Genomic DNA, 27,723 nt, shown 5'->3' on the forward strand with positions numbered 1-27,723 from the left:
TCAACGAGGTAGTAACAAAGCTAAGACAATACACCTACTAAATATATATATATATATATATATATATATATATATATATATATATATATATATATATATATATATATATATATATATATAAGTAAGCCTCTTTCTGAATTAATCAACAAAATCGCCAAGTTAAAATCACAATCCAAGTATCAAGTAAAAGCAATAAAATCATTAAATTGCACGGTATTACCTTTCATGCTTTTACTCTCATCATCACCATGTAATATGTATCAATAAATCAAGTACACAGCATCACCCTTCGTGATTTAATTATCGCATGCACTCAATCAATGATAACAATATGCAAATATGGCTTGGCAACACCCTTCGTGCTTTTCACACTTCCTCACCAAGCAACATTAATAACCCAAAGTATCAAGTAAGGTGGGAAGCAAATCTCAACTTCAACCATGGTGCTAGAATAAGCAAATTCAACTTTCAATATCACTACAACTTGAAAATAATAAACACGAAAGCGAACAATTAAAGAAGAACAATCCAACTAAGACATTGAAGGCATAGTAAATGAAACAACATGGTACAATAAGAAAAGTTTCACCCGTATGCTTTAACCCATGATAATATACATGCTCGTCACTATGTATATGCGACATCCCCATACATAATTCACATAGAAAATAGACTCAATAAGTCCTAATTCCCTCAAGTCAAAGTTAACCACAATACTTACCTCTTTCCGTAACCAAATCAACAATCATTCACGGCCTGCCTTTCGAACAAGCCTCCAAACCAACCAAATCTAGCCAATTATTGTTCAAATAATTAAAAATAAGCTTTAGAAACTACCCACGAATGAAAAATGTTTAATTTTGAAAAAGTCAACAAAAGTCAACCCTGGGTTCGCTTGGTCGAAATTCGAGATTTGGACCAAATTTCAATTACATATTCACCCCTGAGCCCGGATATGTGATTTGTTTTGAAATTCGATCACAATTTTAGGACTAAATCTCGTTTTTTACAAAATTCTTAAATTCTACCCAAAACCCCTAATTTCTACCATGAATACTTAGATTTGTTGTTAACAATTCAAGAAAAGTAGTTGAAATTAATTGAAAATTAGTTAAAGATGCTTACCAATGAATTTGGGGAGAAAAGGTTCTTCAAAAATCGCCTCTAGAGAGCTTAGGATTGAAAAATGATGTAAAATGAGCTAAATCCCGATTTCCCAATCTTCTACCCAGCTGCAGATGTCGCAATTGCGATGTCTGCAAATGCGACACACTGATCGCAAATACGATCAGTGCATCAGACCCACTGTAGTGACAAATGCGACATATTTGTCACAAATGCAGAGAGCCCACCATCGCAAATTCGGAAAAATGCTTCGTATATGCGAAGCTGTCCTAAATGCTCAGGGGTCGCAAATGCGACCAAAATGTTCCTAAATGCGAATGTCCAACATCCGCAAAAGCGAATCTTCCCTCTCAAATGCGAAGACACCCAGCCCAGCCCTATTTCACAGATGCGATGCATTGACCGCAAAAGCGACGCTCACAAATGCAAGCAAGACCTCGCAAATGCGAAAGCTGCAGACTCACACCAGCAACAGTGCTACCAGCCATTCCCAAACTTCCCAAAACACATCTGAAACTTCCCTGAGCCCTTTGGGCTCCAAACCGAATATGCACACAACTGTAATAACATCCTACAAACTTACTCACTACCTCAAATCATCAAAATAACATCAAATAACACGAATTGAGCACCAAAACTCTAAATTTCATCTTAAAACTAAATTTTTAAAATCTTTCACATAATGCGCCGAAATGCGCTTAGGTTACTCCGGACCCCAACCAAACGTGCGTACAAGTCCAAAAATATCATACGAACCTACCGAAATTATTAAAATATCGATCCGAGTTCGTTTACTAAAAATATTGATGGTGGTCAACTCTAGCAGTCTCATTTTAAGTCAAAAATAATATTTTCTTCAAATATTTACATAAAAGCTTTCGAAAAATGACACGAACTACACATGCAAATCAATAAACACAAAAATGAATCTATGAGGGGTATCAGAACATAAAAATAAAGGCTAATACTCAAAACGACTTATCGGGTCGTTACAACCATACATAATTTGCCCCTATGTTTCTTTAAGCATATCTATACATTCACTAGCCCGGATCAAAATGAATTGGGGTATATTTCTATTTTGATATTTTAGTATATTCTTTGGGTTTTTTTACTCTTTTTTTCTTGCTTTTACTTGTTTTTTTCCAACACTCTCTATAAGTTTGGTTTACCAGAATAATTGTCTTTCAAAATATACGTGTACCTTTTGACTTTTCTATGATTCTACTCAAAAGATATCCCCAACTCTCACCTTACTCTCCTAAAAACTTAAGTGCTTTCAGAGGTAAAGGTACAAAAAGATCTAATCAAGAATAAAAAAGAAAAATGTTTATAGGCTCAAAGAGCTAACTAAGATAATTTTATATATGGCGGCATAACAACTCAATGGACAATTAAAGAAATGCCTATGTCATCTCTGAGACTCACAAAACGTAATCATTTCGATTCGACTAATATACGGGGCAAATTCTAGACTAACACAAGATAGCACAAAATAAAATTTAGACCTCACGTTATACAATGCACATGATCTATGTAGGGCGGTTCTATTCCAACTCTCGGTTAAAGAAACTAAGCACATAGTCAAGAAATACTAGGCTTTAAAGAACTAAATGAACAAATGAGTCAAGAAACTGAGTGAATGCGTCACAAACAGGCTATTCAATTTTTCACAGGATCAATTTTCATCAAAACATGTTAGGAACCTAATTTGTATGAGAAGGCCTAACTATGCTAGGGTCAAATAGGTCAAAAGACACACGGGAGCAATCAAGTCTTCTTCCTTCAACTTTATTCTAAAAACAAAAATACTCGGTTCAAGATACATCCCTTAGAAAATAACCGATGCCCAAAGAAAAATCAAGGGGAGAATTATTTACCTAAGACTAATTAGAAAATAAAAAATAAAAAATATATATTTTGGATTTTTCAATGGACCTTAATCCCTCAAGAAAGTTATCCAAGAGATCCATCGTCGGAAAATTCTAAACATTTTCTAATTTTTTTAATTTTTGTCTTTTTCTCTTTGTTTCCAACTAACACTCTACTACAAGTCGATACTAGTACACTAATAATTATCAAAAGCAAGCTAACACCAAAATGTAGCTACAAATTGAAAACAAGAAGTTTATATTTATACTAATATATACTAATATACTACTACAATCCGACGAGAGTTCCCAACCCATCTTTAAAAGGTGCGGTGACCCAAATGCATATAAAAAAAATCAAACAAGAGGATGAAAGGCCAAAGGTTGAAGCATTAGCAGCTCACGAGATACTCAAGCACTCACATGCCTGGTCCTTTATGCGAGAACCCTACACTTAGTTCTAACCATCTAGCTCGCTTTTGCACGTCTTATGGCCTTGCTTCCTATGCTCATAATCCCCGGCAATGACGCCACAAATTTGTTGGTTCCCCAAGTATATGCAAGTATACGTGGCCGTCAAGTAATAAAGTGACTTGAAAATCGGATGTCGAACCCACAGAGACTTAGAATAATTGTTAACTAAACTAACTTAAAATCAATTATGTCCAAGATAATTAAAAATAATAGTTTTTCTAATAAGACTACTATTGCAAAAAAAAATTAAACAAGTTAACTAACTAACATGAGCGCAAGAATTTGTTATTGGATTTCAAATAGAGGAGATGAAGATTCCAAGGTTGTGGTCGATTCATTAATCTTATTGTGTTCATAATTATACATGTTAATTTTAATTATTTATGATTGCTAGTTGATCGGATCGTTTATAAAAATAGTATGTTTACATAGTACTGTCCTTCTATCCGCAATATATCAATCATATATTCATATGGCATGGAATTGTGATGACCCAAAATATCATCTTTAAATTTATTAAATAATTTTGTATTCTAATATCTCAAAAAGTACTATTTATCATTCTTCGAATTGCGTGCGCAGTCCGTATAATTTTCGAAAAAGTTTTTGTGTGAAAAATGGATTAAAATGTGAAATAGAGCATTAAAACTTAACTGAGTTGACTTTGGTCAATATTTTAAGTAAACGGACTCGGATCAGTATTTTGACAGTTCTGATAGGTCCGTATCGTGATTTGGGACTTGGGCGTATGCTCGAAATCGAATTCCGAGGTCCCTAGCCCAATATATGGAATTTTGATTTTAAAAAAATAAAAGTTTGAAAGCTTTATGATTTTTAAGAATTTACTGATGTTGGATTTATTAACACCGGGACTGTATTTTGGTTCTGGAGCCCGGTATAGGTTCATTAAAATATTTATGACTTGTCTGTCGAATTTGGTGAGAATCGGAGTTGATTTGACGTGATTCGGACGTCCGGTTGTATGATATTTTAGGACTTGTGTGCATGTTTGGTTTGGAGCCCCGAGGGCTCGGGTGAGTTTCAGATAGGCTACGAGATGATTTCGGACTTAGAAAATCTAATTTTCTGCAGACTTCACGCTTTTGGTGTGTTCTTCTTCGCGTTCGCGAATGTACTCTCGCGAATGCGAAGAGTAAATTGGACTGGCACATTTTGTGCTTCGCGTTCGCGACAGGGAGAACGTGTTCGTGAAGGGTTGAGGTGCGAAGCTTCGCGTTCGCGATCGAAGCCTCGTGTTCGCGAAGGGAAAGAGGTTGGCCAGGTAATTTGCCTTCGCGTTCGCGAGATAGACCTCGCATTCGCGAAAGGGTAAAATTAGACTGCCCAAATTTGTGCTTCGCGAACGCAAGCCACTGACCGCGTTTATGAAAGGTAAAAATTCCAGAAACAGAACTTAAGTTTTGGAAATGGGGTTTCGACCCATTTTCAACCCTTTTTCATTTTTGAGCTCGGGTAAGATGATTCTTGGGCGATTTTCACGGGAAAACATCGGGATAAGTGTTCTTTATCCTATATTGATTATATTTCATAATTTCATACTCATTTATATCATGAATCCGTGAAAGTTTGGGAGAAAAATCAGATTTTTTTAAAATCTTCCAAAAACGAAAATTTAAGATTTGAAGGTCCATTTGATATCGGAATTGGATAATTTTTATATGGTTGAACTCGTGGCGGAACAGGTGTTCGGATTTCGTAAGTTTTTTTAGGATTTGATACGTGGGTTCCACTGTTGAATATTTAAATAAATTTTAAATTTTTATCCAGAAAATTTGTAAATTCATATGGAATTAATTCATATGATTCGTATTGAGTATATCGAATTGTTTGTGAATAGATTTGATGCTTTTGGAGACAAATTCAAAAGGAAAAGATGTGGTCGAATAATTTATTGGAATTTAAAAAGTGAGATAAGTGTCGTGGTTAACCTTGACTTGAGTGAATAGAGCCCTTAAACTATTTGTTATGTGAAATGCATGTGAACGACGTATAGGCGAGGTGACGAGTGTCTATACATCATCAAATTAATTGTTTGCATATTTACTTGAAAAATCATAAATTATTTTAAATCATGAATTAATTGTTATAATAATTATTTCTCTCCTATTCTTTGTCAAATATTAATTCTTGAATTTTCGCATTAATTGGTACATTCTATTTGATTTATGTGTCTTAATTGTTATTTGACATATAGCATATTAAATATTAAACTGCCTATTTTCTCCCTGATTTCCAAAATAAATTGCTATTTGTCATTGTTTGTTTCATAATTAAATCATAATTTTTGTATGCTTGTTGTCTTAAAAATTTTAAAAGAGGCTACGTGGAAGGCCGAGGAAGATATGAGGAAGAAATATCCATATTTATTTGAGGAAAAAGGTATGTGAACCTAAGTTTGGCTTGGCATATATATTTTATTTATTAAATATAAGTTAGCATGTGTTTATGTCCTTGCTAGATTACACTTAGTTGTTGAAGTAATTTAGTTTCTATCAGAGTATATTTAGTTATTTAATAATTTAGTTCCATGCCAGAGTATATTTAATTAATTAAAGTTATTTACTTTTTGCTGAAGTGTTGTGCTTTAGATTTTGGTTGGTTATTGTGGTACCTCCTTGCCGGAGTGTGAGTAATTAGTTTATGAGCTGTGTATGGTGCCTACGAATGGCATGTTATGGTATATTTGGTTGTTGTTGGTATAGTCGTGGTATTGGTGACAGGGATATTTTTGGATAGTCCGATTTACAAGAAAAACTCTGCCGAAATTTTTGAAAATTTAGGGAGTTAGCCAAAATTTTGAGTCCCTTGGAAGAGTGAGTAGTGCTAAGAAAACTTAAAAAGTTCAAGGACTTAAGGAATGATTGTTAGCTTAAGAATAGGGCCCTAGCAACATTCGAGAACAAATGTTTTTAAGGAGGAAAGATTGTAATACTCCTCAAATTTATAAAAGTTTCAAGATCCGCTAAATATAAAAAAAAAATTTATCTTGCCTAAAGTGCATAAAAATTATACTTCTATTATTGATTTAAACCCCTGTGATTGATTTTTGAGTTTCTTCTCTATTTATAAAGAATTGGATATACAATTAAGGGATTATTAATAATTTTAATGTTAGTAATTTTTAAAAGTGGGTATCATTAATTATTAGTTAAGGCAAAATAAAATAAAAAAAGAAAAATAATAAATAAATAAAAAAGGCTTAAAGCCTTGGAATGGTAAGAAACGTATTTCTTTTAAAAGGGGCAAAAGGCTTGAAAGCCTTAATCAAAACACAACTAAAAACTCTGAAGGTTGAAAAGCCTTATAGGAACAAGACAGAAGGCGTAAACTCACGCAAGCCTCATACGGAAAAGAGAAACAGAACGAGAAACAGAGGCAGCAAGACTATTTACGCAGACAACAAAAATTTTAGGGTTCTTCACAAATCGCTAATTCTTGAACTTAGGTATATAAAATTCCCTATTGTCAATTATCCTAAAGTAGTAGTAGGTAAGAATTGAATAGTTAATTACCTTCTTCCTCTGTATCAACAGTAAGTTCCATGTTTAGGTTAAAACTTTGAAATTAATTCAAATGCACTGGTTGTTGTAGAATCAATTATTTGACGGGTATAAATTTGACTGGGGCCTACGTATTGGCTCAAGGATTTTTGAGGTGAGTTGATATAACCCTTTACTAAAGTGGTTTAACTCACAAAAGCACGCATACAAGGTGTTTGATGAATTGCTTAAAAGAGTTTATATGTACTTAATTGGAGCGAGTGAGTACCTATTAACTTAGAATTGTTATAGCTAAAGTTTAAAATATTTATTATGATATATGTGCATAAATTTTTAGATTTTTGTGTTATTCTTATATTCCATTTTCATGTTGAAAATTCATGAAGGAGCAAGAATCTTTAGATATAATTTTAAATATTTATTTCATTCTCATGCCATGCTTTACATTTAAGGATACCAATATGAGTATGTATAGGATGTTTCAGAAAAGATTTAGACTTGAAAAATCACAAGAAGAAGTTTTAGAAAGAAAAGATTTTTGGGAGTATCCTCTATTCTGAGAAGGGGTCATCTTCTAGGCCGAGGGTCCTGATCAAGGCGTTGACTTCCTGAAACTACTTGTGCCAAAGTAGGGAGCACACGAGCCGAGGGTCTCGTTGCTGAGAATTTGCGAAGCTAAGGTATGGTACATGAGCGCTGAGAACCATGAAACGAGTGATACCTCGTGGATTGGGCCTATTCGATCAGGTTGGGATCGAACCCGTGCCGATCACATGGTAACTGAGACAAAATTAAGTCAGGATAGTTGGAACTCCCGAACTATAAAGTGAAGTATTTTTTTTAGAAAGAAAATGAAAAGAATTTATTTTAGAATATTCATAAACTGCTATTATGCAATTATTTTAGAATTGTTCTTATAAGCTTTATGTTTTAAATGAATTTAGAATCTTTGCTCGTAATGTATATGTTATTAAAGTTTCGTCCCTTGTCGTTGAGACTCACTGAGTACAATGGATGGTACTGACGTTCTCTTTTGGGAACCTACGTTGGTCTGTGGTACAACGTAGGAACCGGTTTTGCAGGCGAGCAGGCTACGGGTTAGGACTTCCCTCACTTCCAGTGCTATTGGTGAGCTCCGCTTTTGTTCGTGGAGTACTCCTTAGAGTCATCTTTATTTAGCTATTTCTTTGTTCACTTAGAGAACTGGTCAGGAAATCTCATGTCCCTAAGCAGTGCGTCAGTTTATCAGTAGAGGCTTCATAGACACAGTCGGTGGGTTAAGATTCAGATGTTTTTGATAAAAACTTAGCAGTATTTCAGTAGTTACTACGAATAAAGTTTTGGAGTTGATTTATTTTAAATATTTAAATTAATCAAAAGTATTTGGTTAAAGTATTGCCTTGTTGCATATAAAGTTTGAAATTATAATAGATTTGATAAGCACAGATGGTTCGTTCGATCATGTTTAGTGATCGGGTGCCGGTCACGACTTGTTCAGAAAATGGGTCGTGACAGGAGTCATTTGTATGAAGGAAAGAGAAAACGAGATTAGGTTTTGAGGGGATAAATGAGAATAAGTTAATGATCCATCCCTTAATTAGTGATTTCTTAATTAATGAATCTTTTAAAATATGTAGGCAATAAAAGGTATGGGATTTTAAAATATGCCACAATTGTAAATGATTTTGCTTTTTTTGGAATAAAGCAAAAGTAATACCATTTATATTAATAACTCTTTAAAAAAGATCTATCACGTAAAAAACTCAAAATTAAAAGTGTTGTCCATGGGGCAAGTGAAGAAATACTTGTTGAACCTGAAGTTCTACCCATAGAACAAGCAGAGACAAAAATTCAAGACCACTTTAGGGCTATTTGTGTACTTCACCCCCTTTACGGGGCCATTTCTATCAATCATGAGTAATATTGGCCCAATTATCAATGGAATTGGACTGAAGCCCAAAAGACAGAGGGTTCATCTCAACCGTCCAAGCATACCTCTCGGAGGCCGTCAGATCTAGGGCAATTTCTGAAGATCGGTGGATCCAGAATTTTGGGAAGATCGGTGCACTACTACAAAGAGGTGGATCTAGTATATAAATTTTACGAGTTTAACCTTTTATTTTTACTATTACACCCGGTACTTAATTAATACATAAAAAGTGACACCAGATATGCCCATCTTCTGTGGGCACTTAGTTCTTAAAAAAAGGAAAAAACAACAAGATTGACATAAGGTTTGAACTTATAATCTCACATATATAGATGCATCCAATAACCATCACATCATATGATAAGCTTGGATGCACACACGTATATTTAAATATTTTTGAGAAAATATAACATTACTATACATGATCTAGGGAGGGGAGCATGGGTTAACGTGGCCCATGGACCCTCCTAGATACGCCCCTGGAAATGTTATGTTGGCAATCTAAGTGAGCATTTCTTTTTGGCATGTTTAACTGGATATATTTAGCTTGTTGTAGACTGCTAGGTGTTTCTCAGACTCACAGTGAGGCTAAAGCATCTATATTTCTCTTAGTAGGAGCTTTATTATTCTTGAGCTAATCATACTTTTAATATTTTCCCTTAATTGTGCCATTCTTCATTAAAGTCCGTACTTTATTTGCACCTTGCACTTAAAGCCCTAATGGATTTCAACACTTTTCGTCATTCTTTGCCTTTGATAACACCAGTTAGTCTAACATGAGTATGAGTTTTTTATATAAAATGTGCTTTTTAAAGGTTGTGATTGATTGATTGGCCATTTTCCTTTGTTCTCCCAATCCACATAGCTCCAGGGGAAGCTACACTTTGGATGATTGACTCCTCCTTGTGACCTTGTTAATAACTGAGTTCAGATCATCTCTCATAAGTCATAACTCCTTAGCTTTAATATTAGGTATTCTTTGGTGAGTCCTAACCTTTAATTTACCGGTGCACATAGAACCTTTCTCACCTTTCTTTAGTGATTCATTGGAAGATCTGTGCATCTAATCAAAGAAATGACTTGAAAGACCAATTGAGCAAGTGCAGTGGCAAAAATAGTACATGTTAAAATGGTTTTTGTTTACCCATAGGCCATAGCTGACGGTTAATTCTGCCATTAGAGCAGGAGAATCAGGCTAAAACATTTAAGATCTTGTTTTGTTGATCCTCAAAGTTTGATAATGTTCCCTTGTTCAAGAGTCCCCATGCTAGAAGTGACTAGCTCCATATTCCATAAGAACTGTGAACGCCACGGTTAGCTTTCTGGTGGCTTTCTTTGTTGAATGTATGGTCATAAAGTTGTGTATTGGTTACCCGGACGGCTTACGACCTCAGTTTATAACTGGCTTATTGTACAATTTATTTGAGCATGTAGAGCAATTTACTAACATCAGCAGTTGGTTGTTTTGTAGATCCCTCACTTGAGACCAGCTGAGTACAAGAGATCTAGATTATCTAGGAACCGGAGGACCGTGAATCGAGCCTATGGTGGTGTATTGTCTGGAGGAGCAGTGAGAGAGAGGTTTGTTCTCTCTTGATATATGTCGCCCATTCAATGATATTTGTTGTCCCGGGTTTTTCATCATGTTCCCGTGAGTCATACATGAGCGATGTTGGTTTTCAGGGTTATTCGATCTTTCTTGGTGGAAGAGCAGAAAATTGTGAAGAAGGTTTTGAAGATTCAAAGAGCCAAAGAAAAGGTGGCACTTAAAAATTGTGAGGTGTTTGGGAATTGTTTGCTTTAGTTGCTTATATTATGAATCAAAATGATTATTTTTACTGTTATTATCTCATTCTAGATAGGTCTAGTTTTTCACTTGTCATAATTCCTCTAAAATATAGGATTGCAATTTTACTGTGCTTGTTAAGAAATGTTAAGATCAAATTTAACATTTGTTATGACGTAGCAATATCAGGGAAAAACATTAAGCGCAATTGGTTGGAATCTACAAGCTGTGACTGTTTTGGCCGCTAAGATAGAATTATTAACCTCAAGTTGTTACTTACACTATGTTATGCCAAAGAGTTTCAAAAAAGTAAACCAAGTGAAATTTGTATAAATTTCAACCATTGGAAATATCTGGAAAAGCAGTATAGGAGATGAAAGAGAACATTGTTTCGGCTAACGAGTCCAAAGACGAGCTTTGGCTCTTTAAAAGGGTTTTTCTGGCAAGAATTTGAATTCTATGATTTAAATTGTCATCGATATATTGAGTGAGGACTAAGTTACACACAATATATCGATGACACGGCACGCACTCGTGTTGGCCTCACTTTCTTGGAATTTATGGCTTTAGTTTTAACTAAGTTACAACCCAGTGACTGAGAGTACGTAACTCGAACTATCACGAGTTCATATTTCAGTAGTCGGGAACTCTCAGCATCTCGGACAAATTCGGGACAATTTTGTGCTCTCGTATATCACTTCCCCCCACCCAAAATTGTTATCAAATTTGAGTAATTATGCACGAACTTTCATTCGTTATTGTTTCATTAATGAAATAAATAGTATCGGTATTGTTGTTACCAAAAGCTGGGGAAAAAAGAAGAAAGCGAAAAAATTTCTATCCGTGTAAAAGCCACTTACTTCTTTCACACAAATTTAAGGATAAAATCGAGTTTTTAGCTACAATTATTTCTTATATAGATCTAACTTTGTCCTTTATATATGACCTTGAGATTTTTTTGTCCCTTAGCCCAAATGGAAACCTAAAAACTAAAGTTGGTTTTACAGTCACCTGCACAACCGGTGTAGTGAACCATATTCTACAAAACTAAGGAGTCTGATTTGATAAAATTCACGGGAGCGTTGTTGGGATGGATTGGAGAACCTGGAGATGGGGAAAGTAATTTTCTTTTGTTTCTCCCTCTGTCCCTCGACTAATCTCTTTCAATCAAAAGTTAGAAATGAAAATAATAGAAAGCAATTAGAGTTGCTGCTAAAGGAAAAGGGCTTGTTTATAAGCAATAAAAGGAAGAGGTGGATATAGCTCCAAAATGATTTCTGATTTTCTCATAATGCCTTCTTTTCTCTTATACACATGGCCCTTCGATCAATTGCTTACTAGTATTAAGACTTAATTATTGTATGGCTTTGTACTGTGCTGAGTCAGCAGTCAACACTATTATGTAGTAGTTAGTTTAGTTGTATATTTGTACAACATTTTATACCGTTGTCATACGTGTACATATATACACATTCTACACTAATGAAAAGCAGTAGAGTTTCATTTTACAAATCACTCGTTACCTTTTCTCTCTCTACTCTCTCAGAATATTTGAGAACCTCCATTGGAGCTTCTCTCTTAGCTTGATTTCTCCATTACTGTGTTAATCTCGATATGATATCAGAGCCCGGTTGAACACATTTGCTCGAAGTTTACCCGAATTCCTTTTTCAGTATCTCAAAATCTCTTTTCCTCTGTCGTATGCAAGGGTTTCAGATTCGTCACTTCGATCTAAAATTTTTCATGCGGATTGAAGAATTTTCAGTGAAATTGATCTATCTACTCACAAACTCGGTTGATATATTCGTCAATTTCATCGATTAGAGCTTTTCAAATGGCTATCGATCAAAGCGAAGAAACGACCCAAGTATGAGCAGAAATGACCATCCAGTTATCGATGTGAGCAGTCCTTTGTACATTCACCTTTCGGATAGTCCTAGAGTAATGCTAGTGCCGGTTCCATTTGATGGAATTGGGTATAGGTCTTGGATAAGGAGTGTATTACGAGCCCTATCAGTCAAAAATAAATTAGGGTTCATAAATGGGGAATTTAGGAAACCTAGCCCTAATTCACCTCAGTTTCGTCAATGGGAGAGATGCGATGATATGGTGATCTCTTGGATTCTTAATTCCCTCGCAAAAGAGATTTCTGATAGTGTCGAGTATGTAAATGACTCAGACGAGCTATGGAGGGAGCTGGAAGATCGATATGATCAAACAAATGGGGCCAAGCTATATCAAATCCAAAAGGAGATCAACGACCTTGTTCAGGGCTCATTAAACATCACTGCCTACTACACACGAATGAAGAGACCGTGGGAAGAATTAAACACCCTGAGTGCTAAGACTCAATGCAGTTGTGTTTGTACGTGTGGGTCAAAGGAAACGATGCATAAAGCAGAATAGGATCGACGACTCATTCAATTCTTGATAGGCTTAAATGAGGTCTATACACAAGTGCGAGGAAGTATTTTGATGATGAAACCTCTGCCATCTATGGCGCAAGCCTTCTCCCTCCTAATACAAGAAGAGAAACAAAGGAAATTCAGGCCGAATAATCAATTAAACCTCGAGTCTGCTTCACTACATATGAATGCCACATCTACACAACATCAAAATCTATTCAGAGCTAGGAACTTCAAAACACACTACACTGCAAACAACAGGGGTTGCCCATTCTGTTACTATTGCAAGAGACCAGGTCACACAAAGGAGAAATATTACAAGTTACATGGGTATCCCCAAGGAAACTCGTACAACAATCAAAGCTACAATCACATCAGTGCTCAACAGTTCAATCAGAGTAAGAACCCAAGTCAGACTCAGGGTCACAAGTTCAATAGAGAAAAAGGAGTTGTGGCAAATGTACATAGAGTTCCAGCTGATTGACTTCATGAGAAGGAAGATGATTCAGTTCCACATGATGAGAATCAAAGTGTCAACCTAACAAGGGAGAATTATGGGCAGATAATGAATCTGCTGCAGCACTTTCAGACAGGCAACGCAGGAGGTTCCTCGAGCAATGCCAACATCACTAATGCTGCTGTCAACTTCGTAGGTATTGTGGTCTGCACCTCTTGTATTGATTTTGACAAACCATCATGCAAATGTTTTGAATCAAAGTCTGACCTTTGGATCATAGACTAACTCATGAGCATCTAACCATATTACCTTTAATAAAATAACACTTAGCAATATCACCACACTACCATATCCTTTATTAATCAGCTTACCAAATGGATATAGGGTGAAAGTGCTTGAATTTGGAGATGTGATAATCAGTCCTGAAATCATCCTACACAAAGTCCTCTATGTTCCTTCTTTCAAATACAATCTGATCTATGTCTATTCTCTTGCAATGCATCTTAGATGTATTGTACTCTTTACTGATGCATTGTATCTGTTACAGGCCCCTTCAGTGAAGAGGCCTCAGGTAATTTGTAGTAGCAGGGATGGACTATACTACCTATGTTCCAGGTGTCAAAAGGGTAAAAGTACCTTCTCAAATACTGATGTATCAGTTTCTTGTTGCAACTGTTTTTCTTCTAGTAGTGTAAATAGTGAATGCTTTAGAAGTTTCACTCATTCATATCATCATTCACCAAATGTAAATACATCCACGCACAATAATAAGAATGAGTTCTCAGCGGTGTTTGATAAGTATGATGTGAACCTTTTGTGACACAATAGGCTTGGTCATGTTCCCTTTGTCAAAATGAGAGGAATATTCTCTATACCTATACATTTCTTGCCCAAACAATCTTTCATTTGTTCAATTTGCCCTATGGCTAGACAAACCAGACTTCCATTTCCACAAAGAACGAATACCTCTACCCAAATTTTTGAACTGCTGCACATTGACATATGGGGTCCCTACCATGTCACTACTCATGATAACTACAAGTACTTTCTCACACTAGTGGATGACTTCAGTAGATCCACTTGGACACAGTTACTAAGCAGTAAGAGCAATGCTCTACAAACCCTCAAAGCCTTTATAATCATGATTGAAAATCAATTTAACACTTCTGTTAAAACCATCATATCTGACAATGGACTGGAGTTTACCAGTCGTGAAGCTACTACATTCTTTCAATCCAACGGCATCATTCATCAGAAAACTTGTCCCTACATACCACAACAAAAAGGGGTAGTGGAGAGAAAACACAAATATCTCCTAAAAACTGCTAGGGCACTTATGTTTCAATCCAAATTACCGACTAGATATTGGGGAGAATGCATTTTAGCAGCCACCTACCTAATTAACAGGTTACCTACTACCTACCTAAACAACAAATGTCCTTTTGAGCTTTTGTATCATAAGAAATCAAATTATTCTCACTTGAGGAATTTTGGTTGTCTTTACTATCCTACTATACCCTAGGTACACAAGGATAAGTTTGAACCCAGAACAGCTCTTCATGTCTTTATAGGATATCCTTTTGGGACAAAGGGTTACAAAGTACTAAGCCTAGCCACTAGGAAGATACACATCTCTAGAGATGTCATGTTTCATGAAAATATCTTTCCTTTTGCTATAACTTCTAAGAATGTTTCCCCGTACAGTGTCTTCAAATCAGTCACATTTCCTACTTGCAGTGAAAGTGAAAGTCCACTTCTTGATGTCCAAGGTGCTGCAGACATCACATCTCCAAGTGTGCACCAACACCCTGAATTCTCTCATGTTAGTGACACTTCAACACAACCTAATACCTCATCCCCTTATGGTTCTGTACCTTCATCTCCATATGAGGCTGCTAGCCATAATTCACCCAAATCTACTAAATCAGAAACAACTATAATCAGGAAGTCCAATAGAATACACAAAACTCCTACCTACCTCAAAGACTATATATGCATCCTTCCTAATAGAACTCAACCAACTACCTCTCAATGCTCGCCTTCCTTAAATGCATTCTTCTCCAATCATAATCACATTATCCCTGATGCTCTGTGTTCTGAAAGTCAGCACTTAGTGATAAATATTTGCCATGATAGCGAGACATCCTCATACGGAGAGGCAACACTTAATACTGCATGGCAGGCAGCCATGACACAAGAGTTTGAAGCTCTTCATGGCAATTATACTTGGGATTTAGTTCCCTTACCATCTGGAAAACATGCAATAGGCTGCACGTGGGTTTACAAAGTTAAGCATAAGGCATATGGCAACATTGAAAGATTTAAGGCTAGACTAGTGGTAAAAGGTTATACTCAACAAGTAGGGATTGATTATACAGAGACATTTTCCCCTGTTGTCAAGATGATAACAGTTAGAATCTTGATTACTATTGCTGTGAAAAAAGGCTGGGACATATTCCAACTTGATGTAATTCCTTCATGGTGACTTGTATGAAGAGGTATATATGGAGGTCCCACCAAGTCTTCTGATTGATCAGTCTAGCTCACATAAGATGGTTTGCAAGCTAAATAAGTCCTTGTGTGGACCGAAACAAGACAACAGGTAGTGGTATGCCAAACTAATTGAAGCCCTATCATCAATGGGGTACAAACATTCTGAGAATGACTTTTCATTGCTCTCCAAAAAGACCTCATCTTCCACTATTTTTGTTGTTGTGTATGTTGATGATGTTATCATAACCAACTTGAAGGCCTTTTTTGATAAACAGTTCAGAATCAAAGACCTAGGGAGACTTCACCTATGTTACTCGGACTCTCCAAAAGTGATCCCGTACCCATGTCGGATCATCCAAAAATACACTAAATTTGGAGGATCCGACACGCACCCAACAATATTTTTGAAGAGTCCGAGTAACATAGGACTTCACTACTTCTTAAGCTTAGAAGTTCTTTACAAACCTGATGGGGTTATCATCTCTCAAAGGAAGTTTGCCTTAGACCTGTTAAAGGAGTATGACTACTTTGCCTACAACAACTTATCTTCTCCCCTTGATCCTGCCATGAAATTAAAAGCCAATGAAGGCACTCTTCTACCAGATCCCATATATTATAGAAAACTAGTGGGCAAGCTGAATTTCTTAACCAACACCAAACTTGATATAGTATACAATGTGCAACTCCTCAGTCAATTCATGCAAGCACCTATAGACACACACTTGACTGCAACTTTCCATCTTCTTCGATATCTCATAAAGGATCTCACACTAGGGATATTCTTCTCCAATAGTAATGATTGCTCCATTTCTGCATATTGTGACTCTAACTGGGCAGCATGTCCCGATTCCAGGAGATCTATTACTGGTTATCTTGTTCTAGTGGGATATAGTCCTATTAGCTGGAAGTCCAAGAAATAAGAAACCATTTCCCTATCCTCCGCTGAAGCTAAATACAGGTCTCTTAGGAAAGTTGTTAGGGAACTAGTGTGGCTAAACAGGTTATTTGAAGAGCTTACTATCCCACAGTCCAGTCCTATTACTGTCTTCTATGACAGCCAATCTGCCACCCATATTGCTCACAACCCTGTGTTCCATTGAAAATATTTTTCTGAAAAATGAGAGATTTTATCACTTATTTTTTCTTGTTTGGTTGGCGAGTAGAAAACTTTTTCCGGAAAATATTTTCTAGTGTTTGGATAGAGAGTAAAAAATATGTTTTAGGAAAATAATTTTTTTATGCTACTCTCCTCACCCCCATTCTCCCAAGTTCCCGTGTTTCCTGTGCTCTCCCCTCCCCTCTCCCCCAAATACCCAATATTTTCAGGACTTTATTTTCTTCAAGAATTAAATTATTTTTTTAAAATTCACGCAAACCCAAATGGATGGTGGGGTAGGGGGTGGGGGTGGGGATGGGTTGGTGAGGGTTGGTAGGGATGGAGAATAGGAAGGAGAAGGTTGAAAAAGAGTTTTAGAAAATGTTTTCCCTTCTCTTGATAGGGAAAACATTTTCTTTCAATTGAAGGAAAATGAGTTCATGACGAAAATAATTTCTAAAACATTTAAACCAACAAAATATGGGAAAACTAAAAACATTTTTCTTTCGTACGAAACAGACCCATAAAGTGATTTTCGCCAAAACGTAAGTAGCCTTTCGAATTCAGATGGCCAAAAAAGCCTTATTACAAAACAGAAATAATTCAGCACAAAGCGTGGGTGCAGAGAGACATCAAAGGACAGAAAACATCAATTTCTTGGAGTTTTGAAGCCCCCTTGTTTGAGAAAATGAAGAAATGAAAGCACCTTGTCATGAGGTGGAGCATATTCTTTAACTATAGGCAGCTCAATTAGACTAGTCACCCATGAGCATAACAAAGGTGTCTTGTCTGGATCCAATATCTTCACATCAAACACTTGCTCTTGTACTTTGTATCCCCCTAGTGTAACAACAATCATGATATCTAGCAACCCCATATTCCTTCCTTCTATATTAGTGTCGATACCCAGTGAGGAATTCTTGATTCCATCTTCCAGCACGTTCAGTTTCTCTAGAAATTCCTCTAATGCCTTGTCTTGTCCTTCATCTTTCAAGACCTTGAGCATGCACTCTGTTACCTTTGTATATAATTAGAATTAAATTAGTAGGTGCAAAATTTCAACAACTTCTCTATGGTCCGTGATTTGATAGGATGAAGCATTCAAAGATAAAGCGAATATGCAGTTGATGGGTTGAGGCATAGTAGGTTCAGATGCCTAGATACTATATTTTAGAATCTCTTTAGCTAATTTCTATTCTATTTATAACGTAATTAATAAAGGTAAATCTACTTAATGTATTTTTCCTTGTCTAACCATATCAACTACTTCTGCATCAGCTCTTTCGATTACCTGTTGGATGTAAGAAGCCCAGAATCGGACTCTTGATCTTTCATAAGGATCTTCTGGAAATAGTCGAGGTTCATTGTTCCATGTCTCATCAATGTATTCAAGAATGACAAAGGACTCCTATACTGGCTTTCCATTATGGACTAGTACAGGCACTTTCTTATGAATGGGATTGTATTTGAGCAGCAATGGACTTTTGTTGCTTAAATCTTCTTCTACATACTCAAAAGTTATGCCTTTGACTTTGAGAGCCAGTTGTACTCTATTCACATAGGGGCTAATCCACATTCCATGTAGAGTGACCTTATTTTCCTCTCCCATTTTGGTCTCTCAGATTGTTTGAGAGAATTTAGATGTTTAAGTTTGTTATATACCATAAATTTCCTCAACATTTTCTCGAACCTTCGATTAAGTCATCCAAGACCAGGCAAATTGTTTTTTGTTTCACAGTAAGCCGGGACCAGAACTCTCTATAGTCAAATTTGACTAGAATATTTTAAAAGAATTGACGTAAGTGATAGGAGTAATACTATATGTTCTCTGCATTTTGACCTGCCAGCCGATAATGATTTATGATGATAGCAATGACCTTAGCTGCCCATTTCTTGGGGCCAAAGTTGGCCAAAGTGGTGTGGAAGAAAGAAATAGTCTTTTCCCTTTTGTTTTCTGGGGATGTGGAGATGGAGCTAGTTGACGGCAAAGTTACAATGTTTGAATTGGATTTTTCTTTCCGAAGAAAATTACATTGTAGTTTTAGGTAAGAAAAAAATTCTTAAGTATACATTCAAATTGTTGAATTCCATCGACGCATGAGAAACTTTTAGTGTAATGATAAATGTGGGTCAAAAATTACTTTAGGTTGTTGGTTTGAATCTCAAGTCACCCTCCATCATTTTCTGAATCTCCTGTTTAGTGGCGATGTACAAAGTCATGACCAAAATTTTAACCATGGTTATTACTTAATACTAAAATAAATCTGCACCCCCGCATTTAAAAAAAAAGAAAAAGAAAAAAAAAGGGTAGTCTGATGCAGTAAGCTCTTGCTATGCGTGGGGTACAGAGAAGGGTCGGACCACAAGGATTTATTGTACGCAGTCTTACCCTACATTTCTACAATGTGCACAACCCTTCCCCCCCCTCCAAACCCCCATGTTGCTTGGAAAATAAAGAGAATTAATGTGATCGGGGGAATAACAAAATCGAGCCTCCCAAAGAGGCAGTGATATCCGCACTTCAGACAATCAAACATAGCCCGCTCGTTGTTGGAAATTTTATTTGTTATGTGTCATTTTGAAGTCTTTATTTTCGGTTGAAGACAATTAGACAAACTAGAGCCTGAGAGAACAAAAAGCGCTTGATTGTTGGAGAATAAGAAGAATGATACTAGTGTGACCTTGTTATTTAGTTGCATATATTTCAAATATGGAGCAGATGTTTAATTTGCATTGATATGGTACCTAATGGATAACTTGGGAGTTCCAATAGAATCTTTTTTATGCAAGTGGAGTATTAGTTTGAGTAAGTAATATAAAGTTAAAAATTAAGCTAATTATAAGAAAAAATAATTTTGGCGCATAAATTAAATGAGGAAAGTCATTTGATAGAAATATCAGAACATTACTTGCTCATGAATAACATTTTTTCTGGATGATAACTTTCTGTTGTATAAACACACACTCAAAATATAAGTAGCCTTTGGAATCCAAATGGCCATAAGCCTTATTATATTATACAATACAGAGGAGAAGACATTGAGTACAATTAATGAGTGGAGTAGACAAAAGAGACAGAGATGGACATAAACACAAAAAAGGTCAATTGGCCGGAGCTTTGAAGACGATGTCTTTGAGAAAATGAAGAAATGAAAGCACCTTGTCATAAGGGGGAGTGATTTCCTTAACTATAGGCAGCTCAATTAAACTAGTCAACCATGAGTATAAGAGGGGTGTCTTCTCTGCATCCAATATCTTCACACCAAACACTTGCTCTTGTACTTTGTATGCCCCTAATGTAATAATGATCATGATATCTAGCAACCCCATATTCCTTCCTTCTATATTAGTGGTTATCTCCAGGGAGGAATTCTTAATTCCATTTTCGAGTACGCTCAATTTCTCATAAAATTCCTCTAATGCTTTTTCTTCCCCTTTGAAGACCTTGAGCATGCATTCAGTCACCTGCGCATAAGAGTTGTCAATGTCAATAAAAATCAATTGAATCAATATTTTTTTGAAGTAAAATCATAAGTTTCAATGTATATATATATATATATATATATATATATATATATATATATACCAAAAAATTAGGATAAGTTTTTAATTTTATGGAAGAGATTAAAAAATATTACAAGGGGTTCCCATAATATATCTGAATTAAGTACAAAATATTATTCAACCAAGTTTTTGTGTTGATATAGGGGGTTTAAGTGTTAGATTTCAAAATATAGGGTGTGTATCTGCAGTTAAGTTATATTAGAGAAGTATTTAGTGTAATTTGTCCTTTTTTTTACCTCAACCCCGTTCCCTTTATCTTGACTTGGGATAGACAAAACTCGTACACATAGTAAACACATCATGATTCATGGCATCCATGAATGAAAAATCTTGAACCATGTGAAAATGGGTAGAAAGATGTGATAAGAATTACCTGTTGGATGTAAGAAGCCCAGAATCGAACTCTGGATCTTTCATAAGGATCTTTCGGAAAAAGTCGAGGTTCATTGTTCCATGTCTCATCAATGTATTCAAGAATGACAAAGGACTCCGATACTGGCTTTCCATTATGGACAAGTACAGGCACTTTCTGATGAATGGGATTGTATTTGAGCAGCAATGGACTTTTCTTGCTTAAATCTTCTTCTATATACTCAAAAGGTATGCCTTTGACTTTGAGAGCCAGTTCTACTCTCTTCACATAGGGGCTAGCCCACATTCCATGTAGAGTGACATTATTTTCCTCTCCCATTTTGGATCTTTGAGATTGTTTGAGAATGGGGATGCTTATGTTTAAAGTCGTCGTATATAAAATGCAAACTTTGTTGAACTTTTGGTTCATTAGTTATCGAATAGGAAGCAAATGGGCAATTCCGTACAACTTTTTGGCTTACCACTTGGCCACAATTGTCTAAAGTACGTCAAGATTTGACTCAGTATAATTTAAAAGAGCCGACATAGTATGTGATAATATTTTTGAATTGTTAGCCGATGACAAGCGCAATGACCTCAGCAGCCTATTTCTTTGTGCCCAAGTTTGGTAAACAAATGAAGGATAGGTGAAATCGTGAAGAAGGAAATAAACTTTTTTTTCTTCCTGGGGTATGGCGTGGAGATGGAGTTAGTTGAAATCCAAATACATAACTTATTTAAAGAGAAGTTAAATTTTATTCAAAGGGAAGAACATTATTTTCACTTCTTAATTCTTAAAAAGAGATCTATATAGAATAAAGAGCTCAATAAGTCTATCTAATGTTAAATTATTAGAGCCTTCAAGGTGAAATAATTTCGGTTAAGCTAATTGATCAGAAAACACAAAATCATATCGACTTGGTGTATGACAGAATTCCAAAAATAGCTCGCTTATAGCCAAGAAATTTGTTTTGTCATGTTTCCAAATAGCTTATGTCAGTTTAAAGTGTAGCAATTTCAAATCCGAGTAAAGGCCGAGGGTGGGTTGTTAGCTAGGGTAAACGAGCTAATGTATGTGTTGTATGGGTCAAAATTTCCCTAGAATATTTAAAATAAGATAACGCTAAAGAAAGAATTCTCGAGCCGTCGTTAGTCGAGGTAGACCAGGAAGTAGCGAGACTCATAGTCAAAGAGTCGACGAGAGCCGTGATCGAGATGTCAATAATGGTCGAGATGTCAATAATGGTCGAGATGTCAATAATGGTCGAGGTCGAGTACGGTTGATGAAGTTGTAACGGCTAATTTTCAAAATAGGATATTTTATTAGGAAAATGTCTCATATAAATAGAAAAGGAGACACCGATATGAGGCATGTGATACTCATTTGTAAGAACCGACTTTGACAAAAGATTCCCTCTCTCTCTCTTACTAAGATACACACATTACATTTTCATCAAGATTCTTGTCTATATTATTCTATACTTTTCCATCAGATCCGAGAAGAATTCGAATATTCAAGGATTTGTCTGTCACTCATCATTGTCAGGAGGAATAACCATGTAGCTCATCCTTTATTGGGTGAATCACTCCTCATATTTACTTAAATGTCATTTATTGTTATTCATTATTATTAAATGCTACATTATAGCTCATACTTTTTGGAATAGTTATTGCATACTATTATCACTTTTCTACCACATTTATTTGATGCTAATCATGCTTTCGAAAGTCACATCTAGAAATATTATTATTAACTAGGTTTAAACCATTATCACATAAATTTAATTATTTGAACCAAAAGTTATATTTTTTGGTCAAACAATCTGGCGCCGTCTGTGGGGATTTCCTAGTTAAAGCTTTTAGTTTCTTCTAGATCTACAACTATCACGAGTCATTGATGTAAAAAAAAAAAAAAAACAAGCAAAAACGAGATTTCCTTTCCTTGTGTGCACAAATCCCAACATGGTAGGTAATCGAGAAGAAATGACGAGAATAATAAGTGACCTCCCAACCAACCTCATGAACGTCATTAACGAAAGGTGTGAAACGACAGACGAAGGCGCGACGCCCAGTGCCTCCCCTAGGCGAGATAGGTCACCGCCTCCTCACAGCAGCATCACAAAATCTCTTGGTAAGGGAGCCTCCACATATGTGGGGAAAAGACGCTGTAAAAGAGCTCCTCGAAGCATGGCTAAGTAACACGCTAACCAGCATCCTCAACAAGCCCGCTCGGGACACGATCATAGAGAACGCAAGGACATGCACGATACGACAAACGGACGAGCAATGCAACCAGCCTCTTCCCCCAACGACAGGTATTACTCACAATGTCATTGATAGTGCAGGTGATAACGCCCTTGCAGCCATTATGAAAAGGATGGAAGAAATGAAGAATGAGAACAAGGCACTCCGAGGTTAAATGAAAGAGCACAAGGAAATGGTCGACAAAATACCGGGCGCCCCCAAGCTGTTGCTGAAAAGGGATGCCGACTGGTTCGTCAAATAGTCGTACAGAGATGACGCAGCCCCGCATGCTATACCAAAAACCTTGAAAATGCCGCCATACCTCAAGATATATGACAGCTCAACTGACCCTGAAGATACGTGACTCATTATGTCACCGCCGTAAAAGGCAACGACCTCGCCAGAGAATAGGTGTCTTCCATCTTGCTGAAGAAGTTCGCCGAAACCCTCACAGGAGGGGCATTAACCTGGTATTCACAACTGCCAATACACTCCATTGAAACCTTTGAACAAATGGACGACAAGTTCATAACGGCCCACGCCGGAGCCAAGAAGGCCGAGGTAAGAGTAAACAACATATTTGCTATTAAACAATCTATGGGAGAGGGACTAAGGGAATTCCTCGCTCGGTTCAACCGAGTGAGGATGACTTTTTCCAACGTATCTGAAGGGATGGCGGTCGCAGCTTTTCAGAACGGGCTGAGTAGGGATGGTTCGAGAGTAACTAGGAAACTATTGAGTCGGTTGATGAAGTACCCCCAAACCACTTGGGACGAAATCCACAATGCTTATTGTGCCGAGGTCCGTGCAGATAAAGACAGCCTCAACGGGCCAACCCAAAGACTGACTTCAGTACAAGCCAAAACAAGAAATGATCGAAGAGACAACACCATAAGAGATCATCCAACCCCACGACCTAACAGGGAACGACATCAACCATATGTCAGGCGGCCGTTACGCCCTCTCCCCGCTACGAAGAGGGTCCATCCAGACCAAGGATGGGAACTTATCAAAATGACCGAGGTATGCCTCCTCTATTATCTGCTCATAATTTTTGCGTGTCACCTACAGAGATAGTCTACGCTCTGGAGAAACTCGGACCGAAAGTGAAGTGGCCACCGAAGATGAGATCGGACCCAAACACCAGAAAGTCTGACGCCTTTTGTGAGTTCCACTAGGAATGAGGACACAAAACTGAGGATTGTATCGCCCTTGGGCAAGAAGTCGTAAACATGTTACGACAAGGTCACCTCAAAGAGCTACTGAGCGACAGGGGAAGAACCAACTTCGCCAGAGGATGCGAACATCAAGGACCGCCAAAACCACCCTCACCAGCTCGAACCATCAACATGGTCATCGGTGGCAGTGATGACGTTTCCATCAACAACATGAAGTTCACCACTACCCACAAACTCAAGTGATCAATCACCCGCGAGCGGTATGACGAACTCGAAGAAAGTATCATCATCGATAATTCGGACGCCGATTGTTTGACCTTTCTCCATAATGATGCCCTTATTATTACTTTACGTATTTGGGATACTGATGTTAAACGCATTATGATAGATGACCGGAGCGGCGCATCCATTATCCATCCCCGATTGCTCACCCAAATGAGACTCGAAGACAAGATAGTGTCGCACTACATCACGCTTGTTGATACCCAATTTTGCCCTCATATTTTTCAAAATATATACATGCCTTCAAAATAGCATTTTATGTATCATTATTTAGTTTACAAATCTATACAAGCATTTACTATAATATTCCATATTTTTAGAGCTCTTAAATTAATTTACTTGCATTTAAATTACATAAATAATTATTAATTTTTCCTTTAAATTATTTTATGATGACTTAGCTACCTAAATTATTATTTTGCGCCTATAATATATGTCTCAAATATTTTATTTCATTTCATATAATTACATTAGCATTGTTTAAGCTATTTATCTAATTTTGCAATAATTACCTATATTCATACACAATTGCTCTTTATTTTTATATTATTTATGTAAAAATAACATCTTTATATTTTTATACTAAAAAGTTATTATTTTGATCATTTTAGTGCATAAATAATATTTTTATTTATTTATTAATTTTTATTTATAAATCATTTTGATAAATTTTGGAGTATTTAAATAATAGCCCAATTTTAACTTATTTTAGGACCCAAATTAACCTAACAGCTTAGCCCAATTACCCCAAGCCCAAAACCAAACTACCCTTTAAAATTGACCCGGTCGGTACCCGTTTCAATCGACCCGCCTCGTTCATTTTAAATCCCAGCCGTTGATCTTTCAAGATCAACGATCCTCGTTCGTCCCCCCACTTTTAATTACCTCCCCACCTAAACCCTAGAGAACCATTTCGTCTCTTTGCACCCGCCTTCACTCCCTCTTCTCCTCTCCACAAAAACCCTAGCCGTTTCCCCTTAATTCCCTCCCCTAATCCCACTAATAATGGGATTCAATCTTTGTTTGTTTACCATATATGGATCCTTTGGGTACTAGTTACGCGACTTTTGTATTACTTAGGTATTTGCCTAATTTTGGCAAACACCACCTCTATATCTGACAAGAATTGACTCAATCTTGAAGATTTGGATGATATCCCGTCCATATACACGAAATGAACTGGATTCTTCATACCAGTTGGTCGATTTTGAGTTTAAAACCCTAACTAGGGTTTGGAGTTTGAAACTTTTCCTTTCCTGTTACTCTACTGACTTGCATGCAATATTTTCCACTTTTTTTCGTCTATGTTTACTTGATTTCTTTCCTTATCTACGTTCAATTAGTTATTTTCCTTGTTTGTTAGTCCAATTTTACTACTATATAAACCCCTCCCCATTCCCCTTTGAGACAGACTTTAGAGTCATTATAATCTCACTAAAATTTGAGGCTTGTTCTGTTGATTCTTTCATTATCCTGTTCTGTGTTTTGTGTTGGCCGACTGAAAGAAAAGGCCACTAGGAGTCTATTGTTCGAAATTTCTGTTGGTGCGAGCATTGCCCAGGGTTCTTTTGAAGCTCTTGGGAACTTTGACGCATCGATATTTATGGGTTCTTGTGGATCTTTTGTTCTTTATTGTTGTCCGTTTAACTGGTAAGCTACTTGACTTTGCAATTTCATCCATATGTGTCTTTGATTCACATGTGTTCTCACCTCTGAAATGCATAGCTTAATGTATTTTCTAGATTATTTTGTGTGCGATTCTGTTAAGTCTACTGTATTCTAAGTCTCTTTAGCATCTAACCTCCTCATAATGCTGCTAGTTTTGAGATTGCCTAAGTCTAATTTGGATGATCTGATTCTTTTAAGTTCGTTTAACCAGTGTATTGTTGCCTGAACATTCCCTAAAACTTACATACTTGTCTTGTCCTTAATCTCTATAATAAATGCTTCACACTTGTGCCAGAACTTCCTATGTTAATTATAATATGTTCCCCTGCTATTGTGTCACTCAACATGAGCCCCTACCTCATTAGTGATTGACTAGGATCTTGACAGTTATCTCAACTTGACATCTCTACCTTGTTTGAACCATTTTTGCTTTATAACATAACTTAGATCTTCTCTAGTAGATTAGTCTATTATATCAATCCCAGAATACCTACATGTGTTTGCTATCACACACTGTCCTGAATCTCTGCAATGTCTGTCTTGCATGTACAATGTGTTGCAATTTGTATTAAAACCATTTCTATCGACCATGATCTTGCTTCCATGCTAATATATTTTTCAATCTATCTTTTATTCATTTGATACCTTGTTTCTTCCAGTGTTTATCATAATATGTGTTTGCTATCACACACTGTCCTCATTAAGATGCATGTTTAGCTTAATCCGAACCCCTTAGGTCTCAGTTGGTTTAATGTCATGAATGATAATCTATGTACATCTTGCAAACCTATTTCTTCCCCAATTTCTTTCAATATGAGGCTATCTATGTAGTGTTTTGCTGTCTTGTTGAACCTACAGGCCTGCTTGATTAGTTGCTCTGTATGCTCAACTTGGTGTAGTTCTTAATTTTTGTCCCTCAATCACTATCCACTCTCCTTACTTGTTACTCATGCTATTCTAAATTCTCATTCTTAGCCGGCTGAAAGCCAAGGCTATCTAGGTTCTATTGTTGGCCTCCCTAGTGTGAGCACTGCTCAGGGGCCAATATAGACCCTTGTGAACTCTGACACACTAGGGCTTGGTCCTTAATCACTCTCTCAATCTAAAAATTGTCCTTATTCTCTCTACTTCCCCTATTATGCGTTGTGTACCTGAATTGGTTGGTTGAAGTGATGCAACACTTGGTGTTGTGGCTCATTGAATTGGTATGCGCTCTTCTATGGACCCGTGATCGTGTATTGAACGTGGCTCTTTGTTGAAGGCCCAGTAAGGCTGGGT

The 27,723-nt window shown here is 36.6% G+C and overlaps 1 protein-coding gene and 2 long non-coding RNA genes across 3 annotated transcripts; 1 reads left to right on the forward strand and 2 right to left on the reverse strand.

Moving 5' to 3' along the window:
• Positions 1–9,407: 9,407 nt before the first annotated feature.
• On the forward strand, positions 9,408–10,639 carry LOC104109354 (uncharacterized). The gene is made up of 2 exons (XR_689214.4): positions 9,408–10,502; positions 10,605–10,639. It is a non-coding gene; the product is annotated as an uncharacterized lncRNA (long non-coding RNA).
• Positions 10,640–17,690: 7,051 nt separating this feature from the next.
• LOC117279855 (uncharacterized) lies at positions 17,691–18,824 on the reverse strand. The gene is made up of 2 exons (XR_011411506.1): positions 18,450–18,824; positions 17,691–18,176 (listed from the first exon to the last, which is right to left on the reverse strand). It is a non-coding gene; the product is annotated as an uncharacterized lncRNA (long non-coding RNA).
• A 1,305-nt stretch (positions 18,825–20,129) lies between these two features.
• On the reverse strand, positions 20,130–21,469 carry LOC104109352 (glutathione S-transferase U9-like). The gene is made up of 2 exons (XM_009618618.4): positions 21,096–21,469; positions 20,130–20,623 (listed from the first exon to the last, which is right to left on the reverse strand). Exons 1-2 carry the CDS (start codon positions 21,411–21,413, stop codon positions 20,261–20,263), a joined length of 681 nt encoding a protein of 226 aa, XP_009616913.1. The 5' UTR covers positions 21,414–21,469; the 3' UTR covers positions 20,130–20,260.
• Between the last annotated feature and the right edge of the window lie 6,254 nt (positions 21,470–27,723).

Source organism: Nicotiana tomentosiformis, chromosome 10 (assembly GCF_000390325.3).
Source record: "Nicotiana tomentosiformis chromosome 10, ASM39032v3, whole genome shotgun sequence".
In the NCBI taxonomy this organism is placed as follows: domain Eukaryota; kingdom Viridiplantae; phylum Streptophyta; class Magnoliopsida; order Solanales; family Solanaceae; genus Nicotiana; species Nicotiana tomentosiformis.

What these genes read in the sequence shown, in the direction of transcription:
- LOC104109352 (XM_009618618.4), bottom strand. Translation starts at nt 21,413, where the DNA reads ATGGGAGAGGAAAATAATGTCACTCTACATGGAATGTGGGCTAGCCCC. An exon ending in GGGCTTCTTACATCCAACAG is followed by an intron (nt 20,624 to 21,095) that starts GTAATTCTTATC and finishes TCTTATGCGCAG; the next exon opens with GTGACTGAATGCATGCTCAA.